The 15,998-nt window shown below is 44.0% G+C and overlaps 1 protein-coding gene across 1 annotated transcript in view; it reads right to left on the reverse strand.

Annotated features, from left to right (window-relative positions):
* Window positions 1-1,331: 1,331 nt before the first annotated feature.
* Window positions 1,332-15,998, reverse strand: part of CYFIP1 (cytoplasmic FMR1 interacting protein 1) — a 104,574-nt gene continuing 89,907 nt past the window's right edge. Inside the window, 8 exon segments of the mRNA XM_069576818.1 lie at window positions 1,332-2,127; window positions 5,504-5,651; window positions 6,079-6,317; window positions 7,021-7,115; window positions 7,645-7,717; window positions 12,293-12,423; window positions 14,941-15,031; window positions 15,290-15,433. Of these exon segments, the coding sequence (XP_069432919.1) occupies window positions 1,963-2,127; window positions 5,504-5,651; window positions 6,079-6,317; window positions 7,021-7,115; window positions 7,645-7,717; window positions 12,293-12,423; window positions 14,941-15,031; window positions 15,290-15,433 (1,086 nt within the window). The 3' untranslated portion in view covers window positions 1,332-1,962.

Below are 15,998 nucleotides of genomic sequence, written 5' to 3' on the forward strand. Positions count from 1 at the left end.
CTTTGTTAAATCAGCACATCCTTTGTCAGACTACAGCCTGGCTGGCTTTCTTCTTCAGTTACTCTAATCCCTTGATGGCTGGACCCTTGATTACTATTTTACATCAGCTCTTGTACTTTTCCATTTATTTTCGTAATGAGTTACATTGTCATTTAGCTCTTCTAACAACACTGGAAAATAAAGTCAGAAGACTAGGATAAATTCTTAAATTCAGCTCACGTTGAAATAAAACTGAAAAGATCTCAGTCTGAATGTTTAGAACAAACAGGGTGTTTGTAAAACATAATTTCTTTGTAGCACTTATTTTTGCTTAAGAGTTTGGACGACTATTTTGGTTTTGTTAAAATGTCCGTGAAAAAAATGTTTACAGAAAACATCAAACCTGTGCAAAAAATAACAGTGTAATGAACCTCTGTCCAGCTTCAAAACCTGTCATCAATTGGCCTCAAAAATACAACTCATTCCCACCTAGGTAGGAAGAACTTAGGCCTGTTTCCATTCTGTTGGTCCTGCCCACAGTCACAAAGCTTGGTCTACTGTGTAAGTAGCCACCCATGGGAGGTTCACTGTTCACTGGCCTTACCAGGGCAGAGTTGACATTTTTCCAGGTCTCTGAAACATGTTCCATCTTCCCAATATTTTATTATTGATCTTCTAAGGAGCCTCTGTAGACATTTTTTTCCTAACTGCCTCTCTCCATGTAATTTTAATACCACAGATATACTCTATATTTGTTTATGTACAAAACCGTAACTATATCTGTGTTTTGTACACAACAGATGAAAACCAATTTTCACCCCTTTGGGTGTGATATTGCCCTCATTGAGAATGCAGAGCTTTATAGTAATAAATTTGTAATTATTTAACATCTTACAGCACGTAAAATTATTTAGTTTATAATTAAGTGTTATAAAACTAATGAATTATTTAAATTTACTCATTAGTTTTTCATATTCTATACTTCCATTATAGGGTGAGCACAGATACTACCTCTTAATCTGCAGGAGAATACTGGCCCCAGGGTTATTATTTCACATTACCACAAGCAACATTTTTAGGTTACTTTTTCTAAAATAGTTCTGTTTTATCTTAAGGTTAAACAGTAAAACCAAGTAGTTCACAGACTTTATTTTTGGTGCCATAGATAATGCACCTGGACTTTGCTATTAATATTTTTAAAACTATATAGAAGTTACCATCATGATCTTGTCCCTTCCTTCATGGCTGCAGGTGACCTGGACTTCTAGCCTGGTTTGTGCACTCGAGCAAGCAGGGAAAGTACTTTACCAAAGCCAGGGCACACAGGGTCACAGTAAATGAATGAACACAAACAGGTTCCATTATTTTTATTTCTGTAACCTTTAAATCCTGTCACAAACTAGATTTTGTTACAGCTGGATTTAGTAGAAACAGAGAAATCAAGTTCACTATTTTTTGAAAGACAAAAAGGGAAAGGGAAATGACTTAGAAAAGGTTTTCATTAAAAAACCAGAAAAATCTCTCAACAAAAGCTAATCATTAAGTTGAATTCTAATTGGTAATGGGTTTTATTACAATTAGCTGGTATTAAGTTTCTTGCTTAAATTCACAGATCTTTCCTTAAATGTTACAGGATAAATGGATGAACTCAGCAGCACTTCATGACATAGCTAGCTGTTGGAACATTCCACAAAAAAATGGAAAATGATTTTGTAAGAACATGATGGCAACAATCTGCAGTCAACATTCTTAGAGTTTCTAATTACCAAAAGTATATACAATTTTAGTGTAGAAAAATAAGTCAATTTTATAAAATCAAGCTTTTAGATTGAAAAGCACCCCCTTATTTTAACAGGCACAGAGATACTGAAAAATAGTTCCCCAAAATCCCACTAAATAGTTTATGGAAAGAAAAACATGCCCTTCTAGATCTTAAATGCAGTCAGTACTGGAACTCTTCAAAAACAGGTGATACACACTCCCTCAGCTGCTGGCCAGGGACTGGTGGATAGGGGGCTGAAAGCAGCGGACGTGCTCCACAGGTGTGCTCTCCCCATCACCTGACTTCAAGTACTTGTCCAAGATAGTGATTATCTCATCATTTAGAATCTGGAACTTGCGAATTCTTTCCACCATCTTCTTCAAAGGCTACAACAATTAAAATTAGGATAGCTGTCATTTATTCTTCATGCTTCAAAATACCTCAGGATTTTCATATTAGAAAAGTTACAGCCAACTTGATACATACCATCTCTTTACTGCAACATTTCTCTATTCGTTTCATGCTACTGTAGATTCATGTGTAAAACTTATAGACCTGTTTATTCAACAGACAGGTATTGAGAACTGTGGTGTCCTAAGAGCTAGAAATGTGAAGATGGAGCCCAGTAACTAACACAACACAAGCAATTGTGGACAGTTATTGTGGACAGGGTGCTTTGATAGACCCTTCTGCTATAATGGGCTTCCCTCATTCGTTAAAGAATCTGCCTGCAATGCAGGAGACCTAGGTTCAATCCCTGGGTTGGGAAGATCCCCTGGAGAAGGGAAAGGCTACCCATTCCAGTATTCTGGCCTGGAGAATTCCATGGATTATTGGGGTCGCAAATAGTTAGACACGACTGGGCGACTTTCATGTCACCTGCTTTCATTTCACTTCCTGCTGTAACAGAACTATATTAAAAAAAAACACAAAAATGAAAACAGAACAAACTTTAAACTCTATTCCAGTTTAAAGCACTGCTGGTTTTGTCTATGCAAGAAGTGATGAGAGAAAAGCCAGGCTCCTCAGAGACAGATGCTATCAGCAGGGGTGGGATGAAGAGACAGGCTGGCCTTTAAGCAAAGTGGACTGCACTCCAAGGCTCTCCACAAGCCTGGACCTCTTAGGAAGTTAAAAGTGGTTCCAAAAAATAAAAAAATAAATAAAAGTGGTTCCACACTGGTAATAACTCTGGGAGATGAGCAGTAAAGGGAAATCCTGGGAGAAAGGCGTCACAAATTAAGTTCAACCAAACAAAAGCTGCCAAATAAAAATCCAATAAACAAACATTTCAGAGTTTCAGATACCCCTCGAGGTCTCAGAACAAATTGTCTTGAGGTCTCTGTCACAAAAAACTGAGATATGACTTATTTCTTTATGCATTTAGACTAGATGTATAAAGAAACAAAAATGGAAAAAATTCTGTGAAGATAAAATTATCAATTACTACCAAGATTTGAAGAAGGAAATCAACATTTTAAATATAAACTAGTGATTTTCAAAAGTTAAAAACAGCAGATCACACTGAGGTGAAGTCAGTTAAGTCAGTACTTGGGTACAGCCCAGACAGCCAAGGAAATGGAGGTATGGGAGGTAGAGTGCCCCCTAAGATATCCATGTTCCAGTCCCTGGAACCTGTAAGTGTATTACTTTCCAATAGCAAAGGGGACCTTGCAAATATAGTTAGGTGGTTACAGACTTTAAAATAGGAAAAGTAGGATGGATTACCCAGGTGGACCCAATCTAATCATACGAGAAGAGAACTTTCTCGAGCTGGAGACAGCAGAGACGTGACACAAAATTAAATTAGAACATTAGTAGTGTGAGAGGGACTTGACCATGTTGGCTGGAAGGGGCCATGTGGAAGCATGAGAAGGGATGTGAACTAAATAACCAGCAAGGAAATGGAGACCTTAGTTCTCCAATGGAACGGAGCTGAATGGAGCCAACCACCTGAATGAGTCTGGAAGTAGATCCGTAACTAGAGGCTCCAGAAGGGAACACAGCCTTACAGACACATTGATAGCGGCCTTGTGAAACTAAATGGAAGACCCGGCTGAGGCATGCTGTTCCCGACCTCTGACGCAGAAAACTGAGAGATACTAAGTACTGCACAATTGCACTCATCTCACACGCTAGCAAAGTAATGCTCAAAATTCTCCAAGCCAGGCTTCAGCAATACGTGAACCGTGTACTTCCGGATGTTCAAGCTGGTTTTAGAAAAGGCAGAGGAACCAGAGATCAAATTGCCAACATCTGCTGGATCACTGAAAAAGCAAGAGAGTTCCAGAAAAACATCTATTTCTGCTTTATTGACTATGCCAAAGCTTTTGACTGTGTGGATCACAATAAACTGTGGAAAATTCTGAAAGAGATGGGAATAACAGACCACCACCTGCCTCTTGAGAAACCTGTATGCAGGTCAGGAAGCAACAGTTAGAACTGGATATGGAACAACAGACTGGTTCCAGATAGGAAAAGGGGTATGCCAAGGCTGTATATTGTCACCCTGCTTATTTAACTTATATGCAGAGTACATCATGAGAAACACTGGGCTGGCTGAAGCACAAGCTGGAATCAAGATTGCCAGGAGAACTATCAATAACCTTAGATATGCAGATGACACCACCCTTATGGCAGAAAGTGAAGAACAACTAAAGAGCCTCTTGATGAAAATGAAAGAAGAGAGTGAAAAAGTTGGCTCAAAGCTCAACATTCAGAAAACTAAGATCATGGCATCCGGTCCCATCACTTCATGGCAAATAGACGGGGAAACAGTGGAAACAGTGGCTGACTTTATATTTTTGGGTTCCAAAATCACTGCAGATGTTGATTACAGCCATGAAATTAAAAGACACTTAAACTCCTTGAAAGAAAAGTTATGACCAACCTAGACAGCATATTAAAAAGCAGAGACATTACTTTGTCAACAAAGGTCTGCCTAGTCAAGGCTATGGTTTTTGTCATATATGGATGAGAGTTGGACTATAAAGAAAGCTCAGCACCAAAGAATTGATGCTGTTGAACTGTGGTGTTGGAGAAGACTCTTGAGAGTCCCTTGGACTGCAAGGAGATCCAACCAGTCCATCCTAAGGAGATCAGTCCTAGGTGTTCATAGGACTGATGTTGAGGCTGAAACTCCAATATTTTGGCCACCTGATGTGAAGAGCTGACTCATTTGAAAAGTCCCTGATGTTGGGAAAGATTGAAGGCAGGAGAAGGGAATGACAGAGGATGAGATGGCATCACCAACTCAATGGACATGGGTTTGAGTAGACTCCGGGAGTTGGTGATGGACAGGGAGGCCTGGCGTGCTGCAGCCCACAGGGTCACAAAGAGTCGGACACGACTGAGTGACTGAACATGTATAGACATATCTAATGAAGTCCCCAAATGGAAGAAAAACTAAAATATTTGAAAAGATAATAAGTATTTTCTGGAATTCAATTCCAAAGAATCCATAAAATGACAAACACAAAAAGATCTTTAATGAAGCCAGAAGACTTGAAGAGTATGCCAATATACTGAAAATGCAGATCTTACAAGGCTCTATAATATGAAGTAGATCTACATACCTTGAAAATAGAAGGAAAATGGAATCAGACTCCTTTGCTTACTAATTCTATTCAGATTCATTTGGGGAGTGAAAAGAAAGTTTCATTTGGTGGCACCTTTTGTCCTCAGATGAGAAACATTCATGGGGAAAAAAACAAAAACTTTAAATAAATAGAAAATGTCTGTCTTTGTGAAGCTTCCACGTACCACGTTTTTGATGATTTCGTCTTTGCCATCGTGTTTCTGGACTTTGAGCAGATGGTAGCAGAAATCCAGCACAGCAAAGCGGCGCTGCTGCCCAAGCAGCGCAATGATCATGCAGCCAGCCCAGTGGAGCCCATCGCCAAAGCACTGCCTGGAGACAAGAAGCAGGAGATGGAACGGGCAACCAGATGCCAGTGGCCAAACCACCTGTGTGTCCCGCAGGGTATGATGAGCAGAGCTGTGTCCCTGATTTGGTAAAAACCTCTTTGGGGTTCCTCTGGCAAACTGTTTCTGAACCTCTTTTAGATCAAGGCCCTGCCATGGACAATGAGTTCATGAAGTGTTGGTGGTTCTCCTGTCTAGCAAAATACACACCTGACTTGCATAAGTTTCCATGAGTTCAGAAAACTCCAGAAGCCCAGCCCTGAAGCATTTCCTAGGTATCAGGTAACAGCCCCTACTTAACTCGCTTTATTGCAGCTCAGCAATATGGGGATCCATTTCTAGAGGAAAGTGGTTCTCCGCATGAGCCTAACGCCAGCTTCTCTCCCACCTCCCCTCCCTGAGCACTCACTTACTCGACTGTAAACTCGTGTGTTCCCACAGGAATGCAGTAGACAAACTGCATGGCACTCCACAGTCTGTGAAACTCAACACAGTCATCTACGTGCATGACCCCATTGCTGGGCAGAGGCCCACGCCAGATGGAGTCATCCAGAAAGGTTCGGATCCGAGTCAGGATGACTTCAAACATGGACAGGCCACAGCAGAGACGCTCCTTTGTCAGCAGGTCCCCCTCTCTTGCTATTGCAATTTGCTGTAGAAAGGACAAAATGTCACAGGCATGGCAGGCAGCTAGAATGCTGAAGTCGAAGTACTCTGGCATTGTTTTTGACTCACTGGAAACTATCACACCTTGCAGAAGAGGGTTTTTAAAAATAAACATCAACAAAATACGTCAGCTATTATATGTCTTATCAGACTAAACAGAACTGTCAAGCACAGTTGTTCTTAAGGGAGAGATTTATCTTGTGAGGACATTTGGTTTTCATAGCTTGTGGGTCTAGTGGCATCTAGTGGGTAGAGGCCAGGGATGCTGCTAAATGTCCTACAATTCATAGGACAGTCCCCCCAACAGAGAATTATCTCATCCAAAATGGCAAGAGGTTGAGAGACTCTGATGTAGCTCGCTTAAGTTCCTCCCTACCTCCTGTTCTTAAAAACCTATGAGAAAGCTTTCTTCATGAAGGGATGGACAATAAAAACAGAGATGTTTACTGTTCACGTCTCACCTGCCAGGTGATGTTCTGCATCCTTTCACGTGTTAGCTCATTCAAACTTCCCAGCCACCCTATGACAAGGTCCTATTATAAAACTCATTTGGGAAACTCAGGCCTGATTTGCTGAGCAGGCCGATGCAATCTCTTGATGCCTTAGGACTAGGTCTCACCCAGAGTCCGTCAACCCTGCCAATGACCAGCCCAACTGGGTGCCCAGCTCACAGCAGCATGTTGCGTTACCTGTGGAGTTCCCAGTCTTTCGATCAGAGGGACAAGGTGCAGTGGGGCGTACTTTGATTCTAGCCTTTTCATTTTGGCATCAAGTCTCTCTCCCTCTACGGTGGAAAAAAATATTTTATACTCTATTCCTTGTATGAATAACAATTGCATAAGTTTAATTTTGTAAAAAAAGAAAAACCGAAATGAAAAATATTTAACATTATGCATAGAGGTTTTCTTTGAAAATTCTTTTATGGAACTGGCTAATCTGCTATTTTAACTCAAACAGAGAACTGAGTCTTTGCTCAATATTCAAACTTTTAAAAACTTACTGAAAAATCCAAATGTAGTCAAAAACAGCACAGTACAATGAACCCTCTGTGACTATCTGTTGCTACAATCATGAGCTCATGGCATTATTCTTTCATATATACCCAATACCCCTCCTCCCATGCTATTCTGAAACAATCAAGATACAGCATTTCCATCCTAAATACTTCCTTTATTCAATATTCATTTAACTATATTATATTACTTCCAGGATGTAACTGAACAGGAAGCAAACTCAAAGCTGGCTTTTTAACTAAAGAGAACTCTCTGGCAACACAGACATGTGTCCCTACCCTGGTCAGAGGACTGGCTCACCTTTCACATGGACCCTTGGCAAGATGTTCTGGAAAGGGGCTGCGTGCAGCAGGTCACATACTTCTTCTAGAGACTAGAACAATGAAAAAGAAGGCTGCATGAAGAAGCTTATCTCACAGTAAAGATGGACAAAGAAATCGGATGCTGAACACAAGGCACATCTTTCTCATTTTGTGTAAAATAAACACTGCAAGCAGACTGGCCAACAGGAGTCTCTGTGCTGGTGGAACTGTCCCTCGCTGTTCTGTCCAGGTGGCTGCCAGCAACAAGTGGTGATTAAGTGCTTGGAATGTGGCTAAGGAACTGAATTTTCATTTTTAGTTACTCAATCTTCATTTTTATTAATTTAAACACAGACCAGAGATCAAAGTGAAAAAGCAAGAAAATTCCAGAGAAGAAACTACTTCTGTTTCATTGACTATACCAAAAGCCTTTGACTGTGTGGATCACAACAAACTGTAGAAAATTCTTAAAGAGATCAGAATACCAGACGACCTTAACTGCCTCCTGAGAAATCTGTATGCACGTCAAGAAGCAACAGTTAGAACTGGACATGGAACAATGGACTGGTTCAAAATGGGGAAAGGAGTATGTCAAGGCTGAATATTGTCACCCTGCTTGTTTAACTTATATGCAGAGTACAACATGCAAAATGCCAGGCTGGATGAAGCACAAGCTGGAATCAAGATTGCCTGGAGAAGTATGAATAACCTCAGATATGCAGATGACACTACCCTTATGGAAAAAGCAAAGAGGAACAAAACAGCCTCTTGATGAGAATGAAAGAGGAGAGTGAAAAAGCTGGCTTAAAACTCAACATTCAAAAAACTAAGATTATGGCATCCGGACCCATCACTTCATGGCAAATAGATGGGGAAACAGTGGAAACAGTGACAGACGTTATTTTCTTGGGCTCCAAAATCACTGCAGATGGTAACTGCAGTCATGAAATTAAAAGACACTTGCTCCTTGCAGGAAAAGCTATGACCAACCTAGACAGCATATTAAAAAGCAGATTGTGATTACTTTACTGACAAAGGTCCGTCTAGTCAAAGCTATGGTTTTTCCAGTAGTCATGTATAGATGTGAGAGTTGGACTGTGAAGAAAGCTGAGTGCTGAAGAATTGATGCTTTTGAACTGTGGTGTTGGAGAAGACTCTTGAGAGTCCCTTGAACTGCAACCAGTCCATCCTAAGGGAAATCAGTCCTGAATATTCACTGGAAGGACTGATGTTGAAGCTGAAACTCCAGTACTTTGGCCACCTGATGCAAAGAGCTGATTCACTAGAAAAGACCCTGATGCTGGGAAAGATTGAAGGAAGGAGAAGGGGACAACAGAGGATGAGATGGTTGGATGGCATCACTGACTGGATGGACATGAATTTGAGCCAGCTCTGGGAGTTGGGGATGGACAGGGAGTGCTGCAGTCCATGCGGCTGCAAAGAGTCGGACACGACTGAGCAACTGAACTGAAACACAGACAGCACTGAGCACGGTTCCTTTGTCTTTAGGGTCTTTCAGCCATCCCTGCAGAGCCAGGAAGCAGGTGCCTCCTTCGTAAACAAAGAACAGGAGGCAGAAGGAAGGGGCACCGTTGGCCATTCCCCAGTGAGCCTAAAACAAGAGTCTGAGCAGTCACTCTGAACCTGTTGCTGGATCACAAATTCCTTTAAACAGGCAATAAAACCCCACACTACATAAAACCTATTCTCCAGAACAATGCAATGCAGGAAGAAAGCTTACTTCCAATATCACAGGGGTCTCAACATCTAAAACTCCACCATGAACCCAAAAATGGTCAAGAAGGGTGCCCTTCCCTAGCTGGAGGGCCCATAAACAAGGGAAACTCTTTGGACAGCAGTGTGCTCACCAGAGGGCAAAAAGACAGGAAATGAGAATAGGCTCTCCTGCCTCCTACTCTACACCCATCCTGAAATCTTGATAAAACAAATTGCTAAACAAAGAAATGGTTATCAGAGAATCAAAACATACTGACTGATAAGAGTTTCCTTCCTGAGGATCTCCGCAAAGATGATAGCAAAACTAAGAGCAAGAGGAGGAAGAGAAGGCTTTCTGTACCCATCATGTAAAGATCCTGTCATCGCCTAACGTAAGCCTGGAAGAGCAGTCAGTCAGCCAGCCCTGCTCTTCCAGAACCCTCCAAAAGGAGGCTGACCCCCTCCTCCACACCTCCTGTGCCCAAGTCCAGAAAGAACACAAGCTCTTCTCACAGAAGGAAGGCATCAGACAGTGAAGGACTACCACGCAAACACAGACTAGAGTGTAATGTCTGTGGAGTATCACGCAGCTGGAAAAGGCTGATGATTGTCACCATTACTAACGTGGAATGATCTCCAGATTTACTGTCAAGTGAAAAAGGGAACGCAGAGATGGGCGTGGATACACACAGCTGAGATACTGCACTTTACGTATGTGTTCAGGAAAAGTCATATGTGAAGGGACTTTTCCTCTATTAAATACTGAAAATTCATGAGTGATTACTATTTACGGGAATTTCCCCTCACTTATCTTGTGTATTTAGGTGAAAGATTCAGTTCTCCCTCAGCTGCTCCTGGAGCAAGGCTGCCCTGGACACCAGCTCCTTGGGGAGCTGCCTGTTGGCCCAGCACCACCAGTCCTGCTGCGGGGAGCAGCTGGGCTGAGTCACAGGCAGTGGGACAGCAAGGGCCTGGGAGCTGCCCACCTCTGGCACCACATGGAAAAGGTCTTCTGTGAGCAGAGTGGCAGAGCAGAGTCTAGAAGATGAGGTCCTGACCAGAGACTGTACCCTGCAGCCAAGCTTGGACTCCCTGACGTGAGAGCCAGCATATCTCCTTCGAGTAACCAGGTGCAAGGAGCCGAGCCCACTGGCTCAGCCCCTCAGGCCTGCAGTCTGGCTGCCACACCCTGCACAGTGTATGGAAGACCCTGGCCCAGGTCCTTGCAAAACACACCTTGCCTCTGCCAAGGTGCCAAGTTTCCAGAGAGAGAAGAGACTGCTCTAAGAAGTAACAGAGCAAAAATCTCCCCAGATAGAGCTAGAAATGTAACACAACTCCCACTGAAATGTCAGTGTGCTTTTTCAGTGTATTTGGCCCAAGCTGATTCTCATACTTTCACAGCAGAGCAAAGATCCACAAACAGGTAGCATGTGCTTGAAGAAGAATAAGGTAAGGAGCATGTCCTACCAGGGGTTAACACTTTAGTTAGAGCTACCATGAGTAAGACAGCATGTTAGAAGCCATGGACTGACACAGACTAGTAGAATGAGGAAGAAAACCAAGAGACAGACTAGCACATCCATAGAAAGCGGAGGATGACAGAGGGATACTGCTGACCAACAAGGAAAGGAGTCTTCCTTCAGTCACTGGAGAAGGGACAACTGATGACCCATGAGGAAAAAAGAATCTTCATCCACATCTGACATTACACACAAAAACCAACTCCAGAAGGAATATAAACTTTAACGTAGAAACAAAACCTAAAATCTTTAGAAGAAAATATGAAAGAATGTCTTTATGATTCCTAGAGAGGAAAGGATTTCTTTGAAGAGATACAAGAAGTGCTTGTACACAAGAACCATAGAAAAGAGACCATAGTCAAATTAGGAGTATCAGTTCCTCAAACATCGCCACTATTAGCATGAAAAGACAAGCTAAAATCAGGGCTTCCTTGGTGGCTCAGCGGTAAAGAATCCACCTGCCGAGGCAGGAGACACAAGTTCGATACCGGGGTCGAAAAGATGCCCTGGAGAAGTAAATGGCAACCCACTGCAGTATTCTTGCCTGGAGAATCCCATAGACAGGGGAGCCTGGTGGGCTGTAGTCCATGGGGTCACAAAAAAGAATCGGACACGACCTAGCGATACACAACAATACTAGCATTTACGTGTAACACACAGAAGATACACAAGTTGTAGTAAAATGGACAAGATACAAACGGAACATTTAACAGAAGGAGAGCCCAGCAGCAGGGAAGACGTCCTGCTCCGCAGTCCTCACTGAAAGGCAGAGTGAGGCCAGCTCAAGAGGGCTCTGGGTGCAGAGCGGCAGTCAGCTGACGTGACCTACAGGGACAGAAGGAGAGGCCGAAGGACACGCCCAGCAGGCAGGCAGTGGGACTGCGGGTGCCCACGCGTGATTTCTTGGTGCTGCTGGGCTCCTAGTGCTTGCTTTCTTATGCTGTCCACCTCAGCAGGCATGGGCCATGTGTACCTATTTCAATGTAAAAAATTAAAATTCAATGACATCTAAAACTCTGTTCTTTAGTCACATGGAGCCCCACTCTGAGGTCTCAACAGCCTCAGCTATGGAATTTTCCATCACAAACAGTTCTCCCAGGCAGCAGCTTTATACATTATGTGTGTGTCATATATGTTAATTTAGATGCAGTAAATAAAACATTCTTACAATAGTCACACAGTAAAACATTCTTAAATGAACTACTGCATTTTTGTTTTTCAATTGTAGGGAACAAATTCAAAAGTCTAAATAACTATGAAAAAAAGAAAAGTGCTTTATAACACTTGCTCTCCTTCCCCCATTAAATAACGCCACTGAATCAAGCGCCTAAAGAACGGCCTCTTCTGTCATCCATGAGGAGGAAGGGGCTTGGCAGGATGCAGGCCATGGCGGCGCTGGACACTCACCAGGCTCTGCTCTATGAGCAGGCAGAAGAGCACAGCGTTGCCCACCTCCCGCAGGTTCTGGAAGCACACGGTTTTCAGCTCCGCATACTCAACTATGTCCTTTAGCTGGTGGTGGAAGAACTCCAGGATGCCTGAAGTGGGAGACAATGAATGTGGGGCTGGGAGAGGCTAGAGGGAGGGAGCGTGACGGTGTGCAGCCTGGGGCCCACAGCCAGAAGCACCCGTGCTGGCAGAAGACTCTCCGACACTGCCATCTTGCCCACCAAGGAGATGGGCATGTCTCCTGTTCCACCGCCTGGATCCTGGTCCTCAGCTCCAAAGCCTGTCAACCCAGTCCAGGCACAGCTTGTTTTTCTGTGCTTTGCCGATATTGTGTTATTTTCACAAACTGAAGGTCTGTGGCACTCCTGTGTCAAACAAATCTATAGGTGCCATTTTCCCCATAGCATCTGTTCACTTCATGTTTCTAGATCAGATTTTGATAATTCGTGCAATATTTGAAAATTTTTCATCATTATTATATTTGTCATGATGATCTGGGATCTTTGATGTTATTATTGCAAAAAGGTCACAACTTGCTAAAGGTTCAGATGATGGTTAGCATTTTTTAGCAATGATGTGTTTTAAAGTAAGATACTTAGTTTTATTTATTTATTTATGGCTGTGCTGGGTCTTCACTGCTGCACTCGGGCTTTCTCTAGTTGTGGCGAGCAGGGAATACTCCTCCTTGCAGTGTGCGGGCTTCTCATTTTGGTGGCTTTTCTTTTTCTGGAGCTCAGGCCCCAGAGTGAGGGCTCAGCGGCTGCGGCACACTGTCTTAGCTGTTTCAGGGCATGTGGGATCTTCCTGGGCCAGGGATCAAGTCCGTGTCCCCTGCATTGGCAGGCGGATTCTTTACCGCTGGGCCACCAGGGAAGTCCAAGATACGGATGTTTTAAAAGGCGTATCTTGCGTTACTGCACACTTAATAGACTATAGCATAGTACAGACATAACTTTATATGCATCAGGAAATAAAAAATTCATATGGCTTGCTTTATTGTGATAATTTGCAGCTGGCTGGAACCAGACCTGCAACATCTCTGAGGTCTGTGTACACCTTCAGAGGAGGCATCATGTGGCAATAAATGAGCAGGACCACAGTCATCCCCAGCAGAGGTAGAAAAGGTATTTGATAAAATTCAAAATCCCTTCACAGGCATAGAGAGGAACATATTTAATCTAATAAAGGACATCTACAAAAACCCTGTAGCTAACATCATACTCAGTGGTGAATCTGCATGCCCTCTCCCGGAGCTCCAGAGAAAGACAGCACATCTTCACCACTCTCCTGGAGGTTCTGGATGTTGTCATTAAGGCAGGAAAAGACAAGAAGCATAAAGTCTAGGAAGCACTCTATCCATTCACTGCTGACACAGTCAAAATCCCCGAGCTGACTCCAGAATTTATACAGAAGACCCAGAACAGGCAAAACAACACTGAGAAAAATGCTGGATACTTGAAGAGATTTCAAACCTCTCATCCCATCAGGTCAGGCCCTGAGTGCTGTTCCACAATGACCCCCCAGCCCTGCCTGCCTGAGAGACCATCCTTTCCTCTTGGTGGTCCACCCCACAATGAGCATGAGCGTGGGGGTACTTCCAGCAACATGGCACTACCTCCACAGTGGTGCCACGCCAGCTGGGTGTGGACATGTGGAAACCAGCCTGGAAGTCCACAGCTGTCCTGCAGACCAGCTCTGGATCTGGCTTAAATGGCTTTGTCTTTGGCATTTAAAATATCCACCTCAAATAAGGATCTGAGCACCAGTTTTATTATCCCAACATTACTTCTCTACTTTCTGAGATTTCCCTAAGCCAGGACAGACCAATGGTTATTCCCTTCCCAGTGGCCAAGTGGGTCACCTCACTGTCTCCTCAAACACCAACAGCAGCCCTGGGTGGTGCCAGGAACACCCAGAGGCTCAACCATACCAGCCAGCTGCCTATCAGGACAGTATCCCACTGGTGACCAACAAGATAGCTTTCCAGCTTTCAATAAAGTATTAACAGATATGAGATAAAAGGCAGCTTTGTTAAGAGATAAGGGTTCTTGTCATTCAATTTTATCACAAACAAAGCTCTCTGAGTCATGAAGGTTATCCATGTAGAAAGAACCAAATCCACTCTGGTCAGCTCACATAGGTTTGTCTGGCACCCCAAAGACCACATCTGCCTGAGGGCCCTGCAGCTGGCCAGTCAGTGAGACAGGAGGCTACCGGGCAGAGACAGACAAGCTGCACTGTCGGGGAACTGGCCCCCTGCATAGGCTCCCCTGCAGCCTGGGCTGCTGAAGACTAGCAGGCAGTGGCACTCCCTGCCTCCCCCATCAGTGATTTGCAAGATCCTGGTATTGCAGGAGAGCCGAGGTACATAGGGTTCACAGTACTGTCAGCCCCCACCCAGCTCTCCAACGCCTGCACACCAGCTCTTGGTTGAAAGGCTGGTTTGTTCTGTTGGAAACAATCAGGTTCTGCTTGGGCTTCCCACCTTCTCCCACTTGGGGAAGGCAGATCTGATCCTTACCAGTAATTTCCAACTTGATTTCCCTTAAGTGACCTAGGGCCGACACTGCCCCTCCCTGTACACCCCAGAGGGATGCTGTGCTCACCCGGGGAGCCGTACTCATGTCGCGGCAGCCGGCAGACCTTGGGCATCACTTCCATCAGCGTCTTCACATACTGTAGGATTGTGCCTTGCAGCTGTGAGAGATGGGCTGTGTCAACCACCAGCCACATTACCCTGCAGGCTGTCGGTGCGATGGGGACTTTTGAAAACGAATTTGTTAGTAAAATGCATGGTAATGATCCAGGACTGAGAATCACTTTGGTTGGAAAGGAAATCTCACACATAGAAGGAAAGCAACCTCGATGGGAGTCGGCAGCCCTTCGCCACACAGGAACTGGGTGCAGAATCCTCCCCCTAACCCTGGGAAGGAAGCCCACCAGAGGGAAACATACCAGGCTCTTGACCACCTTCAGCAGCTCTTCCATGACCACTGCAATGCCCTGGTAGCCAAGCAGCCGGCAAATGACCTGGAAGTGTGGGGGCCCCACAAAGTTCCGGTAGCTCCCATAGATGCTCGAATAGGCCAGGTTTAAAGCCTGGGGGCAGAGAACATTAGTGCTTGATGAAGCTGCCGGGTCTTCAGTGTAGTTCCATGCACACATGAAAACGAAGTGTCCTCATCTACATGCATTAGCACACAGTGGATCCAAAGAACCTGTCAGACTGCCCTTCATTGGAATCTATGTTTTCAACCTGAAGACATGAAAACAAGCTCGCTAAAACAGAAGGAAGAAAACAAAACCATTTGGTATTCCAACATTTATTAAACTGCCAGTCCTACAGAAGATATTTTGAAGTCCTGGAATGAGAAATCACTGTATCCTAGAACCTCACTGCTGCCCCCATATTACTGCTCCCTGTCTCCTAAGGGAGACGCTCGACAATAGGTTCTGATGGGACAGTGGGTACCAGGGAGCTGGAGACCGCAGGCCCTGCATGGTGGGCAGGCAAGAAAAGTGGGCAGGGTCGTTTCTGGTAAGATAAGGCCTCCCAGTTTGCCTAAGGACGCAGGTGCACACTCAACAGGGAAACTCCTAATGTTAAGCATGCAGTGCTATGTATTTCACTCTCAGGACTTCTTTAGCTGCACCCTGCAAATTT

Source organism: Ovis canadensis, chromosome 2 (genome assembly GCF_042477335.2).
Source record: "Ovis canadensis isolate MfBH-ARS-UI-01 breed Bighorn chromosome 2, ARS-UI_OviCan_v2, whole genome shotgun sequence".
Lineage (NCBI taxonomy): Eukaryota > Metazoa > Chordata > Mammalia > Artiodactyla > Bovidae > Ovis > Ovis canadensis.